This window comes from Talpa occidentalis, unplaced genomic scaffold (genome assembly GCF_014898055.3).
Source record: "Talpa occidentalis isolate TD23 unplaced genomic scaffold, MPIMG_talOcc4v2.1 talOcc4.6, whole genome shotgun sequence".
In the NCBI taxonomy this organism is placed as follows: domain Eukaryota; kingdom Metazoa; phylum Chordata; class Mammalia; order Eulipotyphla; family Talpidae; genus Talpa; species Talpa occidentalis.
In genome coordinates this window covers 136,075,079-136,098,290 of record NW_023604972.1, presented here as the reverse complement: position 1 = coordinate 136,098,290, position 23,212 = coordinate 136,075,079, and the positions used below count along the sequence as shown (strand labels likewise).

Below are 23,212 nucleotides of genomic sequence, written 5' to 3'. Positions count from 1 at the left end.
TTCTGTTTGCAGTATTTGCCGGCCGTTGGTTAATGTCATTCTGGACGGGGACTGCCAAAATCCATGAACTCTACACTGCCGCTTGTGGCCTCTACGTTTGCTGGCTGACCATACGGGCAGTGACCGTGCTGGTGGCATGGATGCCCCAGGGGCGCAGAGTGATCTTCCAGAAGGTTAAAGAGTGGTCCCTCATGGTAGGTTTTAGTCATAAGGACTGATCTGTCTGATGGGTAGAGTGGATGTTTTTCCAAACATTTAAATCCTTACACTCGGCTTCTTCATTATTCTGATCACGTCTAGAGAGCTGATCTTTTTAGATTAGAAGGACTGGTCTTTTAAGACGGTAGCTTTCTGCTTCATTCTAAGAACCACAGGTGTATTTGAAGGTTAAAAGAAAACAATGCTATTAAGTGATCCAATAAGGCTGTCAAGTATGTACCATAAGTAGAAACGTAGGGGATTGATTGTATTTTTAAGGAATAAGATATCCTGTAGAATATAAAACCAAGTTAGTTGACGTGGAATTTTCATTATAATGATTTTCTAAAATTTGATTATTTTGAACTATTTAAATATGTAAATCTTGACTTGAGGATCCTGTCATGTTTTCAATATAAACGGAATTCCTTTAATTATAGTTTCCTCCTAAAGCTAGAATTCAAGACTGTCTTGACTTAACGTAAAAGTGTAATAAGTAATGGAATGAGTTAATACTCTTGGTAAAGAACCTAATTGCTACAGATGTTGTCGGGAAAAAGGTAAGATTATCATTCAAGTATGACTGGTAAATATATTTAGGCCTCTTGCGTAAGCCTGTTTGTTTGTATAATCAATTCTAGTTTTGTATCTCAATTTGTATGTTTTGATTTCACTGAAAGTTTAACAACCATTTAATACTAGTAATGAAACAAAACTGTAAACATAAGAGATCATGTATGTTATGAGCGAAGGGATTTCTTTTTTTTCTTACTAAGATTTATTTATGTATGCATACAAGAATAGGAGTAGGGGTGAGAGGATTCACCAGAGACAGAGTGGGGAGCAGAACAGGCAGGGTGACTGAAACACACTGCTGCGGGGAGCAGCAGGCGAGACAGGAGAGGTCTGCTGTGCCACGTGGGCCGGCTCCCTGGCTGGGGATTGAACTCATGCTACATTGGCTGTGGATTGCTTCTTAATACTGAGATTTAACACTTTGTACCACCAGGGAGGCCCCAAGTGAAGGGATTTCATTGCTGTTTAAGCCATAAGGGTGAGACATTCCACTATTTAAATATGGTCTTCAATCATGTCACCACAAGTTGGTGTGTAAAGAAGCAAGTGATGTGTCTTCACACACACCCTATTAGTCAGCAGAAGCCGCGTATTCACTGAGGTTACCTGGGGTCACGGGCCGCTAGGGCCACCATGAAGACTGCTGCTTTGTCAGGAGCTCCTAGTGGTGCTTTCCCTGCGCCTCTTCTTTGCTCTCTGTCCTGCTGAATTTTCATAGGGCCACTTTGTCCTGTAGCTGTGTGTGAGTGGCCACTGTATTGGGCAACACAGAGGACATACCTGTCATTATAGTAAGTCCTGATGGACCGCGCTGTTCCAAGGGAGCCACTTCAATCAGCTTAATGGATCATCTTAATGGCCCTTCTATGCCAGCTACCTCAGCAGTAACCGATCTACCTGTGGGTGGGCTGTTGTGCCAGGGACCCGTAGCTTTTCTTGGACCAAAAAAAGCCTATTCCTGGGAATGAGATAGAAAAACAGCACAGACATCTGGTTAATTTATGTAGAAAAATGAATTTCCTATAATTTTATAGCAGCAGTGCCTAATTTCATGTTTTCATTATAATATTCCTAGGTATTTAATAGCAGTCTCATTAAAACACATAAAATGTGTGTAGATGATGTAAGATTTCTATTCTGTCAGGCATGGGGTGAAAAAAGAAAAATAACTTTGGAATGGAATAGCCTTTGGCTGAAAGCTAGAGTCTTTGCTAACACAGCCTCGTCCCCCTGTAGATAATGAAGACTTTGGTCGTTGCGGTGCTGCTGGCTGGGGTTGTCCCCCTCCTCCTGGGGCTCCTGTTCGAGCTGGTCATTGTCGCTCCCCTGAGGGTTCCCTTGGATCAGACTCCTCTTTTTTATCCATGGCAGGTAAGTCTGTCTCTTTTGCTCATGATATTTCATTATGGATTTGGGGTTATAAAATTCCTTAGTTCTTTTAATGTGATTTAAACAATTTATTTAGAAAGGTGATTTTTTTTCTTTTCTAGGGACCCTTGGAACATTGATTAAATAACATATTTTAATTTTTTGCTTTCTAAACACATAGGTCCTATAACTACTGTGTAAAAGCCCTTACTCTCTAGGTTAAAATGGCGCTATTCATTTAGGCTTCTTCATCAGTATAAACTAAAATGTTAATCTTTTCACCTTTTGATTAGGGTGAGGTCTCCTCCTCTTGTTGGCTTTAAAACTTTAAGCAGTGACTTACTCTCTTCAGTAATTACAGCACGTTTTCCCACAAAGTTGCAGTCTTATTTTAAAAATGCGCATTCAGAGGGAACCTTTGTCGGTTACAGCAAGGCCATAGAGTTCATGGAAACCTTCGCAGACTTCATAACTATAAATACCTACCTGAGTGTTTAGTGTGTGCCTAACCTCTGCACTAAGTAACTTAGGTGGATTTCAAACTATAATGTAGGAAGTTCTTTTTTTTTTTTTTTTAAGGCATTTTTTTTAACTTTTTTTTTTTTTATAGAGGCATGTTTTATTTATTTGTTTGTTTGTTTTGTTTATACATGCACTGGGTACAGTCAGAAGCGCGGGAGGGTGAGAGAATTCACCAGAGCCAGAGCGGGGAGCAGCGCAGGCGGAAGGACCGAAGTCCACTGCTGAGGGGAGCAGCAGGCGGCAGGAGAGGTCTGCACGCCATGTGGGACCCTCCTCCGGTGGCCGGGGAGCAGCCGGGGATCGAACTGGTGCCGCAGAGGCCACAGGCAGCTTCGCAACCCAGCGCTCAACCGCTGCGCCACTGGGGAGGCCCAATGTAGGAAGTTCTTGAGGCCATCATGGGCTGGTGGGAAAGATAGACATGTGCACAGGTAAACTGTGCTGTCACTGCTGGAAGCAGCTGTGGCTTTGTGTCGGGAGGCATTTAACCTGACTTGGGGGTTCAGATGTGGTTTTCCGTAGGAGATAATGTCAGGACAGCCTAGTAGAGACGAAATATCAATAAGAAAGGAAGAGGTATTTCCAAGAAGGCGGGAATGCCCTAGACACATGAGCAAGAGCACATCTTAGGGAACTGCCTCCAGTCCAGGGTCCTCACAGAATTGCAGAGAAACGTAAGGAATGAAGGGGAATATTGAAGTATGTAAGCTGTCTTTCTGCATGAACCTCATTGCAGCGTCATCACACAGCATCGATGACTGATGGAAAGCTGTTTTTTTAACAGAACAGTATCAGCTAGTAAAGGCTTAAATAACAGAATTAGAAAGTCACTGTTCTGAGGGAGTCAACAGATTGATTCCACCAAGCAACGCCTATGAGTGCTGAACCCACCAGGTGTAAGTTGATGGGTCTTCAGTTACTACTGCTGCATAACGAGCAACTTCGTATCAAAGACTACCATTTATTGGGGCCACCAGTGTGTGGATCAGAAATTCAGAGAGGGCAGGTTAACCCCTCTCTGCTCTGTATTACCTGGGGCCTCGCTTGGGAAGACTCCGTAACTTGAAGGTGATTTTTATAATGGCAGAAACAGTCAGAAGCAACTAGATGTCCAGTACAGAATGATTAAATAAAATGCCAGGTATATCTTCTTTGGAATTTAGTGCAGCAGTTAAAAAGAATGAAGTTGAACTTTGTTTTATTGTAGGTAAAAATAGTGTAGTGAAAGGATACCATGACACTGTTCTGTTTGTTTGTTTGTGTGTTAAGACCTCCATTAATGTCCACACTTTTACTACTAATCTTGGGAAAACGTAGATCCCTGAAAGATACACAAGAATGATTTTTGATAGGAACATTGAACTGATGGGAGAAAATACTCCGGATTTTCCAGCATATGTTAATCTAATGTAAAATTGTTATCAATCTTGTAAGACTTCTGTTTTGAAATAAGAAAATTTTATATAGTTTGTATGCTGGGTTTATAGCTAAAAACAAACCAAAAAATTAGATAAATGTTTTTATTGCCCTAGGACTGGGCACTTGGAGTCCTGCATGCGAAGATCATTGCAGCGATAACGCTGATGGGGCCTCAGTGGTGGCTGAAGACCGTGATTGAGCAGGTGAGCAAGTCAGTTTTTAGGAAAAGGCTGGAGTGATAGTGACCATGTTTGACTTATGGGACAGTTTATATCTGCATTTTCTTTAATGAGCATATATAACCTTTATTTATTTACTTGTTTATTTTACGAGAGTGGCACTGTGTGTGATGTGGCCGTGCGTTTCATCCGCTGCTCTGAAACTCACCGGATGGTAAACCCCTAACTAAAGCACCCCGAGCCTGTCCATAGTGGATGCAAAAATCAGCACATGTGCCGACTTCCAGGGCAGGAATGCTGTGTATCCTCTGTGTTTTCTAAGCTTACAGCAGAGACAAACCAAAGTTATTGAAGGGAATGTATACAGGGAAAGGAAGGAAAAAATTATAACAAAAAAAGCAGAGCTGTTTGGAAATATCCTCGCTGTGCAGCACCTGAGAGCCATGCTGAGCCACAGAGTCTCTGGTCACGGGTCATTGCGGTGACGACCGCGGGAGCTTCTCATAATAAGGCTGGGCGTTGTAATCATTCATTTCAACGAGATTTCTGTCCAAAATAGCCAACAGAACAGATTTTGATACTTACTTTCATTACTTAGAAAATGTGCTTGGAGCAGCCAGCCTGTCTTTTAGGTCAGCACCAAGTGAAAAAGTTGTGACAGTGCTGAGGCAGTAAAGCTGCCGCTTTCCCTTCCTTCACCTCGCAGTGGTCCTCGGCTCGCCTCTCTGCATGCCACCTGGCGTGGGTTAGTGCACAGCTGGTGTTAGGTTAGTCTCATTTCACCTCAGCAGAGAGAACTGTACAGTGTGGTGGAGAAATGCATTTCTTAAAAAACTTGTTGCTGCCACTCCCGTGTTGGCATTCAGAATTTGCTTTGACTTTGGAAAATTAGTTTGAAATTTGGAGGACTGGTAGAGTCAAGTCTATGTGGTATGGCTCAGTAGAAGTTACTCTGTCAACCCAGAGGAATTTGTTTTGTAGTCTTTTTTTTTTTTAAAGAGGCACGTATTTTTTTTTTTTTTTTTTTTTTTTTATTTATTTGTTTATACATGCACTGGGTACAGTCAGAAGTGCGGGAGGGTGAGAGAATTCACCAGAGCCAGAGCAGGGAGCAGAGCAGGCAGAAGGACCGAAGTACACTGCTGAGGGGAGCAGCGGGCGGCAGGAGAGGTCTGTGCGCCATGTGGGACCCTCCTCCGGTGGCTGGGGAGCAGCTGGGGATCGAACCGGCGCCGCAGAGGCTGCGGGGAGCTTCACAACCCAGCGCTCAACTGCTGCGCCACCGGGGAGGCCCTGTTTTGTAGTCTTAATGTTCTAATTTCCATGCTCCCTTGCCCCCCTTTCAGGTTTATGCAAATGGCATCCGGAACATTGACCTTCACTATATCATTCGCAAACTCGCAGCCCCAGTGATCTCTGTGCTTCTGCTTTCCCTGTGCGTCCCTTACGTCATAGCATCTGGTGTCGTTCCTTTACTTGGTGAGTAGTGCTGGCAAGAAGCTGGAGAGTGTGCTGGTGCACTCTTGTCAGTAGCTAGACTGCTTTACCTGTGAATACAAATCCAGCTGGCGCGGTGGTGTCAAAATCCACTTTCCTTAGATTTGATTACTTGGGACAACGTTAGGTGGGTCACAAAGCTCTTCAGCGCACTTTTTCTCTCTAGGGAGAAAGTATTGACATTTACAATCTCCCCAAAATAGGAACAGATATCTTCCAGGTTGTCTTTCCCTGTCTAGAAGTGCTATGATCTTATAATCATAAAATTAAGAAAAAGTTATTACTTAATTTTTAAGAAATCTTCTTTAACGTAAAAGGAGAAGTGATGCTAGGGTGTGACTTTTCAGCAGCTAGCAAGACGTTATCTTTTCATTGGGCTAAACCCAGCTTATGTTCAGAATGGAAAGGACAGTTTCCCCCTCCGAATCCTTTTCTTCTAAACTCCCTCTCTCCTCATCCGGCGAGTTGTATAACTCAGAGAACCTGAGAGGTCACCACATCACCCAAGCTTCTCTGCTCCCCACACTCAGGTGTTTCCAGGTCCCTGATCTCACCTCTGGGCTCTGTCCGCCTCTGGGGCCTGTGCCCGTGGTGGCAGTGGTGCAGGTGCAGATGAGGTCATCCCTGCCCCCCACCGACTTCCCTCACTAGGTCTGGGTCCCCGCTGTGCAGCTGCCAGGCTGTGGCCACAGTGGCCTTTTAAAGACCAAGTCTCACTGTTCCTGTTGATCAGCATCCGATGGGTTGTTTCCTCTCTGACCTTTTTTTTTTAATAGAGGCATGTTTTATTTATTTATTTGTTTGTTTGTTTGTTTTGTTTATACAAGCACTGGGTACAGTCAGAAGCGCGGGAGGGTGAGAGAATTCACCAGAGCCAGAGCAGGGAGCAGCGCAGGCAGAAGGACCGAAGTACACTGCTGAGGGGAGCAGCGGGCGGCAGGAGAGGTCTGCGCGCCATGTGGGACCCTCCTCTGGTGGCCGGGGAGCAGCCGGGGATCGAACCGGCGCCGCAGAGGCCGCGGGCAGCTTCGCAACCCAGCGCTCAACTGCTGCGCCACCGGGGAGGCCCCTCTGTGACCTTTAAAACACGATTCTTGCCATCATTTACCCGGCTCTGCCTCTAGCTGAGGCCTCGCCAAGCCGGCCCCATTCCTGGCCTCCTTCAGTGTCATCCCGAGTTTCATGCCAGTCCCTGCTTCTTAGAGAAAGAACACACTTTGTTGCCACTGTTATTTCTGTATACACTCACGAGTTTTTGTTTTTGTTTTTGCAGGTGTCACTGCGGAAATGCAAAACTTGGTTCACCGGCGGATTTATCCCTTTTTATTGATGGTTGTGGTGTTGATGGGCATCTTGTCCTTCCAGGTCCGCCAGTTTAAGCGCCTTTATGAACATATTAAAAATGACAAGTAAGTGTAGACTTCCGTTGCTCTCGCTGCTCTTGTGAAGATAGCCCATTTCCTAATTTTTGTGTTCAGTGTGATAAAAGAGGGAAAAGTGCTCAGATTCTGGATATATTTTGAGTGGAATTGCCAGCATTTCCTGACAGCTTGGATATAGGATGTGAAAGAGAGTGGGATCGAGGACTCAGTGGCCTGAGTACCTGGAGCTGTGGAGCTGTCACTTAATAGAGGTGAAAAAGACTGGAGCAGAGTGGTTGGGAGCGTTGGTGTTTAACATGCAAGTAGGGGTCTGTGTTAAGGGCGCCAGTGGTGTAGCAGTAGATAGCAAGAGTCCCAAATAGCAGTCGGTGTCTTTTCAGATGTTCTTTTATTTGACACTGTATTAGTTTTAGATAAAAATATAGAGCCTACATTAAGAATTAGTGCTGCTGTATCCCTCGTGCAGCTAAAGGCCAACAGGTTACTGTAACCATCGTGGAGAGACAGAGCAAAGTCACTGCCAAGTGCTACGGGAAATCCAGGGCCTGGACCGTTCCCCCTCCCGTTCCTTAGCATAATACACTCACTTCCACACCATCACCCCTTTGACCTTATTGACATCTTTGTCCTTTGATCTCTCCTTTTCTCTCCAAGGAGAGAGTTTTAGGCCCTGCTTTCCTCCCTACCCAACTTTCTGATGATATTGCCAATACATTTCCTCAGATAGCTCCACTAAACCGTTTGGTAAAATACGATCCATCACAGATAAGTCCCTTGCTTGAGTTCAGTCTAGCTGAGCTGGTGAGTGAGGATTCCGCTCTACAGTGGGAGTAAGTCCTCCCGCCACAGCCTGGGGCCTCTGACATTTGCTGCTCCCGACACTCCGCGCCACCCCATACTTGCCGTGAGGGCCGGCCTGCCTTTGTGCCTGTGCAGGTGTTTGCTCTAGACTCGCCCTGTACTTCCCTCACCGTGGAAGGGTTTTAAGTAGGAGTGAAGCGATTGGATTGGCATTAAAAAGAATGTATGTACCCCTTGCCACTGTTAAGAAGAATGTTGTCTGTGTCAATCATATATATGAGAGAGTAACCTCCCTTTTTTACACCTAGATACCTGGTGGGCCAGCGCCTTGTGAATTACGAGCGGAAATCAGGCAAGCAAGGCACATCTCCTCCACCGCCAGCGTCGTCCCAAGAATAAAGCAGTTTCTCAACTACCTTGATCTTCCCTTGCCTTTACGTGTCCTTTCTTGTGGACTTCTCTCTTTGGAGACTTTCCTGGTGATCTCTCAGCATTGTTTTAAGTTAAATGTATTTGACTTGTGTCTCGGCCTCGGAGCGCAGCAGTGGAAGGCTCTGCTGCCCTTTCTGCATCTTCTGACATCGCCGCTGTCTGAGATCTGTATATGTGTAAATAGAAGTTCCTGGATACCCCGAAACTTTGGATTAAACAGAATGTGCATTGTACATCTTTAAACAAAATGTATATTAATTTATTAAATTCTAGTTGTCACTTTATTTTGGACCTGCTGTGATCTTGACAGGCAGCGTGCCACAGAGCCGTCGGGCAGAGGGAGACTTTTTAATGACTTCTGGAACCCAGTGCCACGGGTCCTGGCGGCTCTCACCAGTAAGCTGTACATTCTGTCTTTCTTGGCTGTCCATACCTTACCAGAAGGTAAAAGGAAGCAAGTAGAAATCACCAGTGGAGTCTCTGTGGTAAGAAAACATGAACTTTGTGCTTCACTGTCAATCATTTTTGGAAGTTATTTCGTGTAACACCAAAGCTGTTGTACATTTTCTACTGCCTGTTTCTTTCCCATGTGTCTGTGTTTGTAATATTGTGTAGTATCTTGTGGTAGGTGAGGAAATTATTTTTAATTTTGATAATTTAATATTTCTAGTGATCAGCATTGGGAGCTGGGTTTTTTTGCTTGTTAGGGGCATGTTATATGTAGAAGGGAAAACTATCCAAAAGAAAATTTTTGTAAGCCCCTACCCCCCTTCTCACACAGAGCTGTCTGTTTTTCTTTTTTTGGCAGCAGTGGCCAAAGGTCCATGTCTGATTTTAAATCCTACAGAATAATAGCACCAGCGGTACTGCAGCAAACTGGAACTTAGGCCGTCCTGAGATATGTGTTACATGTGGGTGTGGTGTTTGGTCTAGATCGGGACAGCATTAGAGGAGACCGGTCAGAGCACCAAGACCTGCTGGTTCTGGCATCATTTGGTGAGGATTGGCAAGAACTTTTCTCCTAGTTTCCTGTGAGAACACTTTGTTTACAAAATAAAACTACAAATAAAACCATCTTGATTTTATTTGTCCAGAAGGAAGCTGGCTGAGCTGGCCTTTTAACATAGGAGTGCAGGCTGTACTTCATTGGAGATGAACTGTAAAGTCAGAAAATGCACGGTTGAACTTGGTTTCCCACATAACCAAAGCTCAAGTTAGAAGATGAGAGAAATAGTGAGGAGTAGTCAGGCCCGCCATCCAAGTGTTGTAGGATGGGGCATTGTAAGGCGAGTGTTGGTTTTGGATGATAACTTAGATGTTCTCAGAGAAAATGGACAGCATACGTCTTCAGAAACTAGAAGAATTTCCGTATAGTATTAAAATTCATATACTCAAATCTGAGGGTTTTTTAAAATATGAAAGCCAGCCAAACATAAGCTACCAAAATCAAAAGCGACATGTTCTGGTTGCTTTATAGTTCCACAATTTTTCCTGAAGTGGTAAGCAATTACTTTACTCTAAAATATATTTTTAAATATCAGTATCAGAAGAAAAGCTTGACATAGGAGTCAGTGTTACACTTCCCAGCACTTTGAGGAACTAGCCCTTTCTCTAGTGTTTGGAATAAGGTCTTTGCTATCCTTACCTTTACTTGGAAATTTAATCCTGCTGTGAAAAATTAGGAGTATTTAAAACTAATGTCACCTGTAACGGTGTATGTCTATATAAACTGTTCTCTTTGGGAGAAAAAATACTAAATTGGGCCTATAACTTGATTTATATTAATTTATATTTTTTTTAGTTTTTTAGAGATTTGTAGCTCTTGATACACAGTGGTTGGGGCACATTTATCCGTTTTACCAGAAAGAGAACTAAGCAGATACTGCAAAAGAGTAAAATTTGTTATTGTACAAAATTTTGAATGAATCTTATCAAATATTTTGTATAACAAAAAAGTATGAATGTTTGCGCTCCATTATCCTGGCGGATGGTTCTGTCTTGTCTTTGTTCAGGAGTTTCCTGGTTTTCAGTTGTGGTTGTCCTGTTCCTGTCAGTGAGAGGGGTGCTTTCCTCTCGCAGCACTTCCTGGCATGCTTGGGTGGCATCAAGATCTTACTAACTACAGTAGTCTTGGAGCTGTTTAAAACCTCTAGGTCAGAGTATTGCTACCTGTTGCGTACAATTTTTTTATAGCGGTAGTGTCCGTTGGCTTTATTTTACATCGGGCTATGAAACAGTTTTCAACGGAAGTGAATTAGGAAAGACCTTTTGCTGTATTTGTACTATTTATAAGTTGAAAACAAATCAACATTTGGGGTTAGTTTTACAACCAGTTACCAAATGGTCATAGTCTGCAGTGTGCAGTTGCTTATTATTAGCAAATTATGTTTGATTTTTAAACCATTAAGTACTAATAGTTGAGATGAAAACTGAAGAAAAATGCCAATATGTGTAGCTGGCCTTACGAGAACGCCATGTTTTTAGGTGATTTTATCTTGTTAATTCTCTAGAGAAACAGTGGAGATTGGGCACCTCAATTCCAGATGTAAAAGTAATTTTTATTTCAATATTAATATAACTGTTATTACTGTGGATTTCTTGTCTTGTGTTTTTTTCTTTCCCATATTCAAGTACTAGAGAATAACTTTTCCCTCAAATTTGATCTTAGATATGTCCGTTCTGTTTTGGTAGAACGTTACTATTAAAGTGTAATTCTTGAATTTAGGTTGAATTGATGGCTTTTTAAGACAAAACAGAGAAGCATTGCACATTTCTACATCATATTGCCTTTAGGAACACTTGTGCACACGTGCATGCACACACGTCCACCAGAGGATGTTGCACCCATGTGAGAACACTGGCATTTTTTAAACTTCATAAATTTACTACTTACTCTGATTTGCAGTAGTTTAAGCTCTCTACTTACTGCAGAATTTTACATTGTGAAATTTAATGATGATGTTTAAAATCCTCCCATAGAGAGTTACTTCGCCGGGTGTTGCGTCACTGTCCAGTTGCCATCCGGGAGAGAGAACTCAGATGTGTCATCCCTGAAGTGGGAATTACAGACTCCCGGAGATCTCCAGCTCCCTTGGTTGGCTGCCTTCATTTGCTGCCTTAGTGGCTTTCCTTTCGGCCTGTTACCACCCTCTGTCATGTTTTGAAACAGTCATCACGTAAGGACTTCCTTAAGTCATTCCCGACATAGCTTCAGCATTAACCCAGCGTACAGAGCAGATGGGCACGTCAGTTTTTGTCCCCCTCTATTCTGTAGTCACGAGAGGAATAGTGTCTTAAATGAAAATGGAATGACTGTAAGACCTAGAAATGACGGTTGTTGAATTAAATCAGAGCTTTTAGTTATTTGGGATGTCCATTTTCTATTAAAGCAAACACCTAGATACCCAGACTGATTTTATGTGTGGATATCTTCAAATGCTTCCTTTTTCATGTGGTCATTTGTTGCCTTCTGGGAGAACAGAATTGAATAAAGTGAATATTAGCAGTAGCCTAAGTCCTCGGCTTGCGGTTTTTGCATTCATTGCAAGAATGCTTCAAAATGACAGAAACATGCATTACTGGTCCGCAGAGGTAGCTATAATCCAGCTGTTTTTTTTATTTTAAAGATTTATTTTATGCAAGCACTGGGTACAGTCAGAAGCACGGGAGGGTGAGAGAATTCACCAGCGTCAGAGCGGATAGTAGAGCAGGCAGAAGGACCGAAGTACACTGCTGAGGGGAGCAGCGGGCGGCAGGAGAGGTCTGCGCACCATGTGGGACCCTCCTCCGGTGGCCGGGGAGCAGCCGGGGATCGAACCGGCGCTGCAGGGGCTCGGGCAGCTTTGCAACCCAGCGCTCAACTGCTGCGCTACCAGGGAGGCCCTAATCTAGCTATTTTTAATAGGATAGTTAGAAGAAGAAGTGACTCAAGTTAGATGTGCTGACCGCTTCGCCATCGTTTTAAGTGGAAGTGTAAAAGTCGAGTTGCACAGGACACACCCCTTCTCCGCACCAGAGTCACACACCGTCTCCACTGCCCGCCTGCACCTCTGCAGCAGGGCCCAGCAGCGAGGCCTCACCAGGTCTTCCGTTCCCCGTGTGTGTTTTGCACAGAGGCTTCATGACAGGGGACCAGTCACTCCTTTGCTCTTTGCTGCCCAAACCCATTGGACTGATGGAACAGAACATAGTCCAGGAAGATGCTCATTTGTATATAGACGGGGTTTTTGACGAAGATGCAAAAGTCGAACCAATGGTGCCAGAGTAACTGGACATCCAGTAGCAAAACTGAAATTGACCCATGTCTTCAGTATGTAAAAATCAACTCAAAGTAGATCATAGTCCCAATGTAAAACCCCAAGTGGTACGAGCTCTAAAAGAAAAGGAGAAAAAAAAAGTCCATAGAAGGATGGACGTGGACTTTCTCAGGAATGAAAACATCTGCTCGTTGAGCAGAGTGTTCAGAAGACAAAGGCAAGCTGCAGAGTGGCAGCAAACGTCTGTAAAACATTGCTGATACAAAGGACATGCGTTCCGAATGCGCAGTCTCAAAACCTGATGGAAAGAAAATACTTTAAAAGTGGCAAAATATTTAAGCGAACACTTGACTAAAGAGGATATAGATGGTAAACGAGCACATAAGTGTTCAATGTCATGAAGCATTAGAAAAATGCGAATTTAAGTCACGGTGAGATACCACCGCGTCCCCTGTAGAATGGCTAACATTACCTCATATCCGTATGGCTTGAGGAAGTTGTGGAGGGAAGGAACTGTCAGACTCTGCTGGAGCCATCAGAACGCTGCAGCTACTCTGGAAAACAGTTTGAGAACTCTCGGAAGGTTACAACATGTACTTCCCACTCCTCGCTAAGGGGAAAGAACTTCTAAGTCCACATGAAGATTTGAACTTGAGTGTTCACGTACCTGTGTCTGGAGTAGCCCAGCCAGCAACCGTGCACACGCCAGGGAACAGCGCTCAGCAACAACAGGCAAGTCCCAGAACACCTGCTGGATAAAAATCCACCAGAAACATACTTTGTGCTTTCTTTTATATAAAATTCCAGAAAATGCAAAGTAACCCACAGAAATATCTACAAAGCAGATGGGGTGGAGGTGGAGGGGGTGGTCAGGAGGAATTTGGACTTGAAAGGAACATGTAGAAAATGGGTGAAGCCTGTTCACTGTGTTGGTGGGACTCGGGGTGCACGTGGACATCCACCAAGACTCGGTGGTGTACGATTTTTCCTAGTGAAGCTACTATTTTTAAAACCAAGCCAATTTTGTGCAATGGATTGCGTGTTACTTATACCACAAGTTATAAAAGCAGTTGTGTGTTCGCATAGGCTGTCTCAGAGGCCTGAACCCTCCTCCTCACGTTTGGCTGATGGCTTCCTCCTGTTTCACAGAAAGGATGGGCACCCTCAGCTTTTTGCTCACTCATACCATCACATCTGCGCTCCCCTGCATCTGTGCCAAATGCACATTCCCCCACCGTGTAGGGGGTTGGGGAGGTGCCCCTTGTGTTGTCACTCAACACCCCCCCCTCCCCATCTTGACTCCTTTATCAGCTCTTCTGCTGAGCCTGTCTGGTCCCAGGGCTCTGGCAGGACTGCTGATGTCACCCAATCTGGTGGCCGCGGAGGCCATCTGTGTGCTGACCACTCCCTCTTCTTCCTGGGACTTCAGATGCATCTGAGCAGCTGCCCTTGCAGCTGCCCTCAAACAACACGGGGATCCCCTCCCCCAAATCTACCATTGCAGATGTCCCCATCTTAGTGGGTAGAGACTGGCTGGATTATAGTTACTAAGCCAAAAATGTTACAAAGTTTTTTTTTTTTTTTTTTTTTTTTAAGGATATGCATACAAGAACTGGGCTGTGGGCCAGAGGGGTGGAAGGTGGGGGGAGGGGGGTGAGTGGATGCACCAGAGACAGAGTGGGGAGCAGAACAGGCACATCTACAGAAATACACTGCTGAGGGGAGCAGCGGGCGAGTCAGGAAAGGTCCGGGGCACCATGTGAGTAGCTCCCTGGCTGGGGATCTAACTCGTGCTGCAGAGGCTGCGGACAGCTTCATAGTGCTGAGACTTAACCCCTGGCACCGCCAGGGAGGCCCCTCAAGGGTCACCTTAGTGTAACATCAAGATTGTTCATTGTTACCACTCTGTTTTTCTCTATTATCCTTGTAATTGGGGAGGGGGAATAGCTTACCTGTCTTGTTTGTATTTGCCTGTTACGCCAGAGGTTAAAATAACAGCTGGGGATTATAGTCACTGGGACCTAGCTGGTGTTGAGTATGCTGAGTAAATGGATCAAAATGATGTGTGGTTAGAATACAACCTGAAAGTACCACGCCCTTCTCAGAGGTCGCCACCATCGGCCACATGGCCCACTTCCGTGGCTCCACATCACCGCAAGGGGTGGGCTCCCCAGAGAGCACCATGGGGAGCTTTCCGCCCTTCAATTTCAAGGGCATTATTTTTATGTCAGTCCATAGCAGCCACTCACTTCAAGGGTCAGGCTGTATTCACTGCATGGATGAAGCTATGGTGTTTTCCAGAAGACAGCCCATGGTTTAATGTAATATGATAAACGTGTATAGGCTCAGACTAGTGTTGTGTAGCATGGGTTCCTAGAAGATTAAATCAAAGATATTTAAGGTAATAAATGCCCCCCTCTGCTCCCCAGCTTACTAGCAACACTCAAGTCATCAACATGAAATGGTGACGACTGGCAGCCCGTGCTGGTGCTGAGGACTTGCCAGCATGTGTGTCTTCACTGGGGGTGCGTGGCTGGGCCCGAGCAGCCGTGCTGGGGCTGGATGCCTGCGGGAGGGAAGAGCCTTGTCAGCCGCCCTGCTGGACCCCAGATCCTAGTCCTCATCTTCCCCTGTGAGGGGGGTGGGTGGGGTGGGGTGGTCTCCGGCGGCCAGCCAGTATTCCCTCACCCCGGGTCCACTCGGCCCGCTGCCCTGGTCAGCATCCCCCAGAACGCGTTTCTCCCGCCCTTTGACCAGAGCCTGTTTATTATTTATCGGAAGAGGTGGCTTGTAGCCAGGAAAACTAGCATCTTCTTTTAGCTGCAAACAGCCCACTGTCTATGAACGCGAGGTGCCTTCTGAACTGAGATCTGGAGGGGCCGGGGGCACCGGGCGCAGCAGGTGCGAAGGCGGCGGGGCGAGCCGCGGGGGCACGGCAGGTGCCGGGCGGGCACGTGCACGCGGGACGAGGCCTCCGGGCGCACAGGCAGGCCCGAGCCCCTCGGGGGCCCGAGTCTTCTGGTGCCCAGAGCAAGGGGCAGGGGGTCGCCCGTGACCCCGCCCTCGCCTCTGGCGGGGGAGCCGAGGCGCGCTCTGGGGCACCTGCCAGCGGGGGTGCACTGCGCAAGCGCGGTGCCTGCCAGAGGCGAGTGCGCGTGCGCCGAGCCAGGGGGCGGGGCCCGCGCGCGTCCGGTTGCCTGGATACCGCCGCGCCACAATAGCTGCGGCCGGCGCCGCGGGTCGGGGTGTGGCTGGCAGGGGCGGTTGGCCCGCACTTTCCCAGGAGCACCAGGAGGGGCGGGTAAGGACCCCCGACCGCGGCCGCCCAGCCCGCCTCGGGGCGCCCGCGCCCGCGCCCGCACGGCGCCCGGGGCCTCCGCGGGACCCGCCCAAGCCCGGGACCCCGCTCGGCCCCGAGCCCGGCCCCGCCCGCCCGAGCCCGGCCCCCCGCCCCCCAACACCCAGCGTCCCCCCGTCCCCCCAGCCCCCTCGTCCCCCCAGCCCCCCCAAACCCCCGCCCTCCCAGCCCCCCGTCCCCCCAGCCCCCCGTCCTCCCAGCCCCCCAACCCCCAACCCCCCGTCCTACCATCCCCCCCGTCCCCAAGCCCCCAACCCCCCAAACCCCCCGTCCTCCCAGCCCCCCCGTCCCCCAGCCTCCCCCGTCCCCCCAACCCCCCAAACCCCCCATCCTCCCAGCCCCCCAACCCCCCAGCCCCCCCAGCCCCCAAGCCCCTCCGGCTCCCCTCAGCCCCCCCAGCTCCCCGGCCCCCGCCCCCCAGCCCCCAGCCCCAGCCCCCAGCCCGAGCAGCCGAGACGACCGGCCCCTTCCCCGCAGGCACCGGTTCTCCAGCCTGGTCCGGGCTGCGGACAGCGATGCCGCTCCCCGACACCATGTTCTGCGCGCAGCAGATCCACATCCCCCCGGAGCTGCCCGACATCCTCAAGCAGTTCACCAAGGCGGCCATCCGCACCCAGCCCGCCGACGTGCTGCAGTGGTCCGCGGGGTGAGCGCGCCCGCCAGGGCCCTGCCGTCTGGGGGCGGCTCCCCAAGGCGGCGGCTTCTTCTTTTGCTTTGCGCAATGTTTTGTTCTCGTTTCTCGTTGCGCTTGCGTTGGATCACACTGTTGTGTGTGTCTTGGGAGGACGGGATCCCACAGCGCGGCCACGACCGAGGCGCCCACACTCATCCCGCCTGGGCCACGGGGCGCGCTCCCCACCCTGCGCACCCCGCTCCTGCTGGGGGTCGGCTTCGAGGGCTGGCTGCTGAGTTTGGTTTTATTTGACCCTTTGGTTTCTCTCAGTTCCACGTATAAGTGACGCCGTCTGGTATTTGTTTCTTTTTCTGACTTATTTATTCCTTCCGGCTCCATCCATGTTGCCTCGCATGGCATGGGCTTATCTTTTTGAGGGCTGAGTAGTATTCCACGGTGTAAGGCTCCATCCCTCTTCCCCTCAGAGTCTGGTTCCTGGTGGCACCAAAACAGCTGAGATGATGTGGGGGTCATCATCCTAAGGAGGCTGACCTCTGCCAGCTTAGTCTATAGCCAGTGAGTCTGCAGTTTCTTGCAGCACGCATTCTAGCCATTTCCAAGAACACATCGTTTTCAAGTTACAAGGAAATAGACTTTTTTTTAAAAAAAGATTTATTTATTTATGCATACGAGAGCTAGGGTACAGGCCAGAGGTGTGGGGGTGGGGGCTGAGAGGATTCACCAGAGACAGAGTGGGGAGCAGAACAGGCAGACTGACTGAAATCCACTGCTGAGGGGAGCAGCGGTCGAGTCAGGAGAGGTCTGCCACACCATATGGGTTGCTCCCTGGCCGGCCGGGGATCGAACTCGTGCTGCAGAGGCTGTAGATTGCTTCATAGTGCAGTGCTTAGCCCCTTGCGCCACTGGGGAGGGCCAAAAATAGACTTTAGAGCTAGTAAAAGGAACCCTTTTGATTTTACAGAAAAGCTCTTTGCCCCTTTTCAGTAAGCAGAGGTAGAGGCTCAATGTTAGGATCACAGGTATCCGAATAAACTTAAATCTTGAGTAGGTGCCTTGCCAGTGCTCCCCAGGGGCCCACTGAGAAACTGAGGCTCACCAAGTGGGTTGTCGGAGAGCAGAGGGGAGAGTGAGGGACTGCCGCTCTCATCCCCCTGGGCTGTCTCCCCCCGGGCTGGGGGCGTCTCAGAAGCCACCCATTCAGGGGTCTGTTGCATTGGATGAATCTTCAGAGGGGGCTGTGTTGTCAGGTATTTTTCAGCTTTGTCCAGAGGAGATCCTCTTCCTGTGAAGGACAGAATCGAAATGCCTGTGGCCACTCAGAAAGTAGACACAGGCCTCACTCAAGGACTGCTGAAAATCTTGCACAAGCAGGTACACTCGGGGCTCAGAGATAAACTTGGGATGAAGCAGGGCCCACCCCCTACATGCAGGGCGGGAACCACCCACTTGGCCCCGCCAGCTCACTTTCCCTGCAGTGAACCTTCAAGGTTTCTTTCTCAGAAGGAATCTGGGGGCCTCATTGTCCTCTCATTAAGGAGACCCCAATAGCTATTGGTGGTTAGGTTGTAGAACACTGAAATACCAAATCCAAATTAAGATGCTGGATCCTGCTGGCCAAAAACCAAACCCCAAAACCCAGCAACTATGAATCCAGACACAAGGGTCGTGTATGGAAGCTGAGCGTGCATGTATGGAAGCTGAGTGCAAACTGTTAAAGTCACAACCTGCCACTGTGGTGGGCAGCATGGGGCCTGGGCTCCGAGCCTCCAGAGGGCCTGTCCCGAGAGCCTCACTGTCTAGTGTTTAGAGAAACGAGTTATTAGGAGCCGGAGCGGCACCTGCTGCTCAGAGCCCGCCCCTGGTATATTTCAGTATTCACAGCATCACTGTATGTTTTTTGCAGGTTTTAAAAATGTATATAAATTGTGTCCTCCTGTGTTTTCTAAACAGTGCAGTCACAAGTCCTACGTGGAGTTAGCCGATCTTGAGCAGAAATGGAAAAACTTGTGTCTGCCGGTAGAAAAATTCAGAGCTCTCTTGCAATTGGATCCTTGTGAGAACAAAATCGAGTGGATGAAATTCTTAGCGCTCGGATGCAGCATGCTGGGCGGGGTATGTGTTCGTGAAGACCGTATTGCAAAGCGCACATTAATATTCTGTGCAGAGCGTATCAACAATTCTGCGCAATCGCGGGCCCGGCTGACAGATAAGGTCATTGTGGGCACCTCTCAACGTTGTTGTGAGTTCAGACTTTAATCACGATGAGAAAGCAGAATAGTTCATATTTTGGGGGTCCATTGTCATGATGCCTACCACCCCCGCCCCCTCCCACCCAGTACACAAAGCACCTTGTCCTGTTGGAGGCTCAGGGCTCCTGCGGGTGCGGGGGAGTCTGGAGGGAGACACTCGCCTCCCCTCGGAGCCGCACCGTGTGCACCGGAGCCATCCAGAGCAGCCGGCTTGTTCCTTTCTGGGATTTGCTGCTCCTCCCACACAGGTGCCCTCACTCAGCCTCCCTGGCACGGTGGTGACTGTTGGCCCTCGACCCCTGCCTCACCACGGCCCCTTTCAAGTGTGCAAGACCCGCCTTCCCCATTGGGCCTGGTGGTGAGGCGGGGCAGCCTCCTGGCGCACAGGTGAGCAGGTGTGGAAGGCCTGGCTGCACCGTGTCTTTGGGGTCTGCGGGAGCCAGGCCGTGGCCGAGACCCGCTGGTCCAGGCCGCGGTGTGCCCGCGGCGCCAGGGTCCCTGAGGACGTGGGGCTGCGACTTCCAGGAGACAGTCTTGGTGTGGTTTGGCATCTTAGCATTTTTCTTTATGGGTTAAAAAAACCCAAACTTTAAGAAGGCGGCAGTGAAGTGAAGTGAAGTGAAGGCACTGAGGACGGCTGATTTACAGGGCCTCACTGCCGCTCACTTGGCGCCCCGACTTCCCTCACCCGACTCCCGCCCAGCAGCTGCTCCTCCCGCCACCGCTGCCTCCCATCTGCTGGCCGGTGGCACAGCTTGCTTTCTTTTTTTTAATTTGTATTTATGCATACAAGAGCTGGGGTGCAGGCCAGAGGTGCGGGGGGGCGGGGGTGAGAGGATTCACCAGAGACAGAGTGGGGAGCAGAACAGGCAGACGGACTGAAACCCACTGCTGAGGGGAGCAGCGGGGAGACAGGAGGGGTCTGCCGCGCCATGTGGGTAGCTCCCTGGCCAGCAGAGAGCGAACTCGTGCTGCAGAGGCTGCGGAAGCCTCGTGTGAGGTGCCTAAGCCCGTGCGCCGGCGGGGAGGCCCTGGGCCTGGTCCTTTGTAATGGCGTCTTGGCAAGCAGCAGCGAGTGAGCGTGCAGGCGCCCGAGTCTGGCCATCTCCTCCACGACAAAGTCTGCGGTCACTTTTCAGGCCGGCCGCGCCCGGCCACAACTCCCCGCTCCGCCTCTGCGGGTCCCGGCCGCCTCCTGGCGCGTGGGGGGGCTGTGCGGGGGCGCTGGGGGGCTCTGACGGGCTCTGACAGCCCCCCCCGCCCCCCGTGTTGCAGTCCTTGAACTCCGCCATGAAGCACCTGTGTGAGATCCTCACCCTCGACCCCGAGGGCGGGCCCGCGCGCATCCCCTTCGAGACCTTCTCCTCCGCGTACCGCTACCTGGCGGGGCTGGACCGCGACGTGTCGCCGGCGGACACGGACACCTACCTGGCCACGCTCAAGACCAACCTGTGAGTCGCGGCCCTGGCGGCCGGCGCGGGGCTCCGCCGGGTCCCCCGAAGTCTCCGGGGCCGGGGAGCGGGGGCGGCGGGGGTTTGGGGTCCTTTGGGGGAACATCCGTCCTGTCCTTGAGAAAAGTTCCCCCAAAGCTGACCCGGGCTCTTAGCGCAGCAGGTCAGAGGGCGGAGCGGGGCGCGCCCAGGCAGGCGGCAGAGCGGGGCTCAGGCGCAGGGGGCGCCGGATTTGTGCCCGTTCTGGGGCCTCTGCGGGGGGACTCCCAGGAAGAGCGGGCCGGTTCGTGGGGGCACCACAGAGGAGGGAGCTGAGCCCAGCCCCCAGGTGGGGGTTCTTGTGGGAAGGCGAAGCTGTTCTGGGGTCCAGAGGGGAGCAGGAAGGGGCTTGAGGTGAGGCGGCACAGAGCAGGTCCCCCAGGTTTCAGCCCCCAAGAGGCGGGTCCCTGAGGCCTTCCACTTCCCCACCTCCACACAGGGGGCCCCAGTCCCCCCTTTTGGTGGCCTGCTCACGGCCTGCATCTCTGGGGCTCCTGCTCTGTGCCCTGGGGACCCCCTGGAGCAGCCCCTGCGCCTTTGTGGGGAGCTGCCTGTGGGACAGGAAGGATGAGGGCCCTTCCCTGGGGAAGCCCCAAGCCCCAGCCGTGCTCTGCCTCCAGAGCCTGTTCCTGGGCCTCCCGCTGGGTTTTCCCACAGCAAAGACACCTCTGGGGCCTCCAGGGAGAGGCTGGGGGCCCCTGTGGCTCGAACACCCCCTTTTCCCTCGTCTCCCCCCGTTCCCTGACCTGCCACTGGAGGCTGCCCACCAGCGCTCCCGGGAGGGGGGATAGTGCTTCTGCGCTCCTTGTACCCCCAAAGTGAGTCCTCGCGCAGTTCTCACTGCCTCACGGGCTGACCCGCGGCTCCGCCTGGTGGACGCCGTAGAGAGACCCCCGGCGCCTGCTCTGGCGAGGAGCACCTGGCGCAGGGAGGGGGGAGACGCAGGCTCCCAGGTAGAACAGGCCCGGGGTCCTCCGGGCCGCGCACAGGGCTCTGCCACGCCGCGGTCTGGAAGAGCAGAGCCGCCTGACCTGGGAGGAGAGGCCGCTTGGTCCAAGGAAACACGGCGCCTTGTCTGTGGAAGAAGGTGGCAGGTCAGACGCCGTGAAGAACGGCCTTTCAAAGGGAAAACTTCCAAATTGGGCTTGATGACGACGCCGAGGCGTGCGTGGGAAGTCCCTGACGAGCCTCCCCTCTCCCCGCAGAGAGGCCAGGAAGACGACCATGGTCGGCCTTTCAGACTTCAGCTTTCCAGCGAGGAGGGTTTAGGGGACCTCGGAGAGAAACCTTAGACGGCGTAGGCCATTAGTACAGAGAAGAACGCGTTCTAATGTCATAATCGTGCTTCTTACCACCGTGGCACCAAATACAGCTTGTCATTAACCACACGCAGCGTTTCCTGGAGGAGGTGATCAAGGGCAGCCTCAGTCCCGCCGCCCAGCTCCTGGGGTGCAGCGATCGACCTGGCTCCTGGGGGTGGGGCGCAGTGATTTAGTCCAGCACGTTAGTTACTGTCACGTTGGCCTTTCCCTGTTGCAGAGACGGTGTCACTTCTCTCCTGGGTGGGCTCAGGCTGGGGCACTGTCCCCTGGGCACGTGGGCACAGTGGTCGCCCTGAGCTGGGCGGGTTATCTCGGGACCCGAGGAGCCACGGCCTGTCTGCAGTGAGCAGACTTTGTGCCTGTCGAGTGTCAGAGCACAGGGCTGTGAGGTGGGAGATGGGCTCCAGACCTGGTTCTGCAGCTAAATGGGGGTCGCAGCATGGGGGTGCACCCCCATCTGTGATCAACTGGACTGGAGGGACTTCGTGTCTCTTTGGCTGAGAGCTCGGCCACCACGAGAAGGTGACGCAGAGAACACAGACACCTACTCTGTCAAGCAAGCAAGAGTCCCCAGCAGGGGTGGGGGGGCATGTGGGGGGGGCGGGTCTCTGCTCCACAAAGTCATTCAGGGACCAGGCTCCCTTGGGGCTCCCCTCATCTGCGGGTTGTGGTTCCAGCGGCAGGGAGGACTGAGCCTTCAGGCCCAGACTCTGAAGTGGCGTCTCCACATGCAGGCCGGTGGGGTGCGGGCAGTCACGTGACCAGCCCACGCTGCACAGGAGGCTGGGAAGTGAGGTCTTGGCTGGTCAGGTGGTGGAAGGGAGAGGGTGGCAGGCGTGGGTGACACCCAGGGCCCATGTTTCAGCCTTGCAGGGCTCCCCCTCACATCACCCCAAACAGAGGGAGCCTCCTGCCGGATGGAAATTCTCATCATGCGGCTTTTGTTTTCAGTCGCTTGCAAAAAAGCACTGCAGGCTGCAAAGTGAGGGGGTGGCAGGTGTGACTCACCAGCAGGCCTCCCGCACCTGCTCGGGAACAGTTTTTCCTCCAATGTAGCGAATTTGAACCCGGTGGGGCCTGAGAAGTCTGAGCTGAGCTGCCCAGACCTGTGTGCGCGAGGAGGGCACTGAGGGGACGGGGCAGGACGGGAAGGAGGGACGCGCTCGCCCCTGTTGGGATTTTCAGCCCCTCCGCTGCGGCGCGGATGGCGATGCTCAAGGATTTAGGGCGACGGAGGATTAAAATAAAGAGCTGGAAATAACCGAATCCATCCACGGTGCTTCTGTGTGCCAGGCGCTGTTCTCAGGGCTTAAAAATGTTGGCTCCCCCAAGGCTCCCCCAGGCCTCGGGAAGCCGGGACGGGTGGAGAGGGAGGCGGAGAGGAAAAACAACAACTTGCCCGGGTCACCCCGCTAGGGAGCGCGATGGTGGGGGGCCCTGAGGCTGGGCCAGGCCGGCAGCCCCTCGAGGGAGGCCCCAGCCCCGGGTGGTCCGCGCCACAGCCACTCGCGGGGGGAGCAGCCTCCAGC

The 23,212-nt window shown here is 51.0% G+C and overlaps 2 protein-coding genes and 1 long non-coding RNA gene across 8 annotated transcripts in view; 2 read left to right on the top strand and 1 right to left on the bottom strand.

Moving 5' to 3' along the window:
* MARCHF6 (membrane associated ring-CH-type finger 6) overlaps positions 1-8,617 on the top strand; it is a 62,175-nt gene extending 53,558 nt beyond the window's left edge. For both annotated transcript variants that reach the window (XM_037529476.2, XM_037529475.2), the window contains exons 21-26: positions 13-194; positions 2,011-2,145; positions 4,197-4,286; positions 5,609-5,741; positions 7,033-7,168; positions 8,251-8,617. In XM_037529476.2, the coding sequence (XP_037385373.1) occupies positions 13-194; positions 2,011-2,145; positions 4,197-4,286; positions 5,609-5,741; positions 7,033-7,168; positions 8,251-8,341 (767 nt within the window). In that variant the 3' untranslated portion in view covers positions 8,342-8,617. The remainder of the gene's footprint in view (positions 1-12; positions 195-2,010; positions 2,146-4,196; positions 4,287-5,608; positions 5,742-7,032; positions 7,169-8,250) is intronic.
* LOC119260525 (uncharacterized) overlaps positions 1-15,241 on the bottom strand; it is a 44,293-nt gene extending 29,052 nt beyond the window's left edge. The window contains exons 1-6 of one of the 5 annotated variants that reach the window (XR_008549371.1): positions 15,065-15,241; positions 13,298-13,381; positions 13,103-13,184; positions 5,810-5,921; positions 1,672-1,732; positions 1,274-1,527 (exon numbers count right to left, since the gene is read on the bottom strand). This is a non-coding gene — a long non-coding RNA (uncharacterized LOC119260525). Of the gene's footprint in view, positions 1-1,273; positions 1,528-1,554; positions 1,733-5,809; positions 5,922-12,297; positions 12,747-13,102; positions 13,185-13,297; positions 13,382-15,064 lie in introns of those variants that run through there. The other 4 variants (XR_005128739.2, XR_008549370.1, XR_008549369.1 and 1 more) reach the window with 4 other exon arrangements.
* Positions 15,242-15,861: 620 nt separating this feature from the next.
* On the top strand, positions 15,862-21,794 carry ROPN1L (rhophilin associated tail protein 1 like). Its single transcript, XM_037530326.2, has 6 exons — positions 15,862-15,931; positions 16,466-16,634; positions 17,870-17,993; positions 18,573-18,734; positions 20,147-20,322; positions 21,567-21,794. Exons 2-6 carry the CDS (start codon positions 16,504-16,506, stop codon positions 21,628-21,630), a joined length of 657 nt encoding a protein of 218 aa, XP_037386223.1. The 5' UTR covers positions 15,862-15,931; positions 16,466-16,503; the 3' UTR covers positions 21,631-21,794.
* Positions 21,795-23,212: the final 1,418 nt, after the last annotated feature.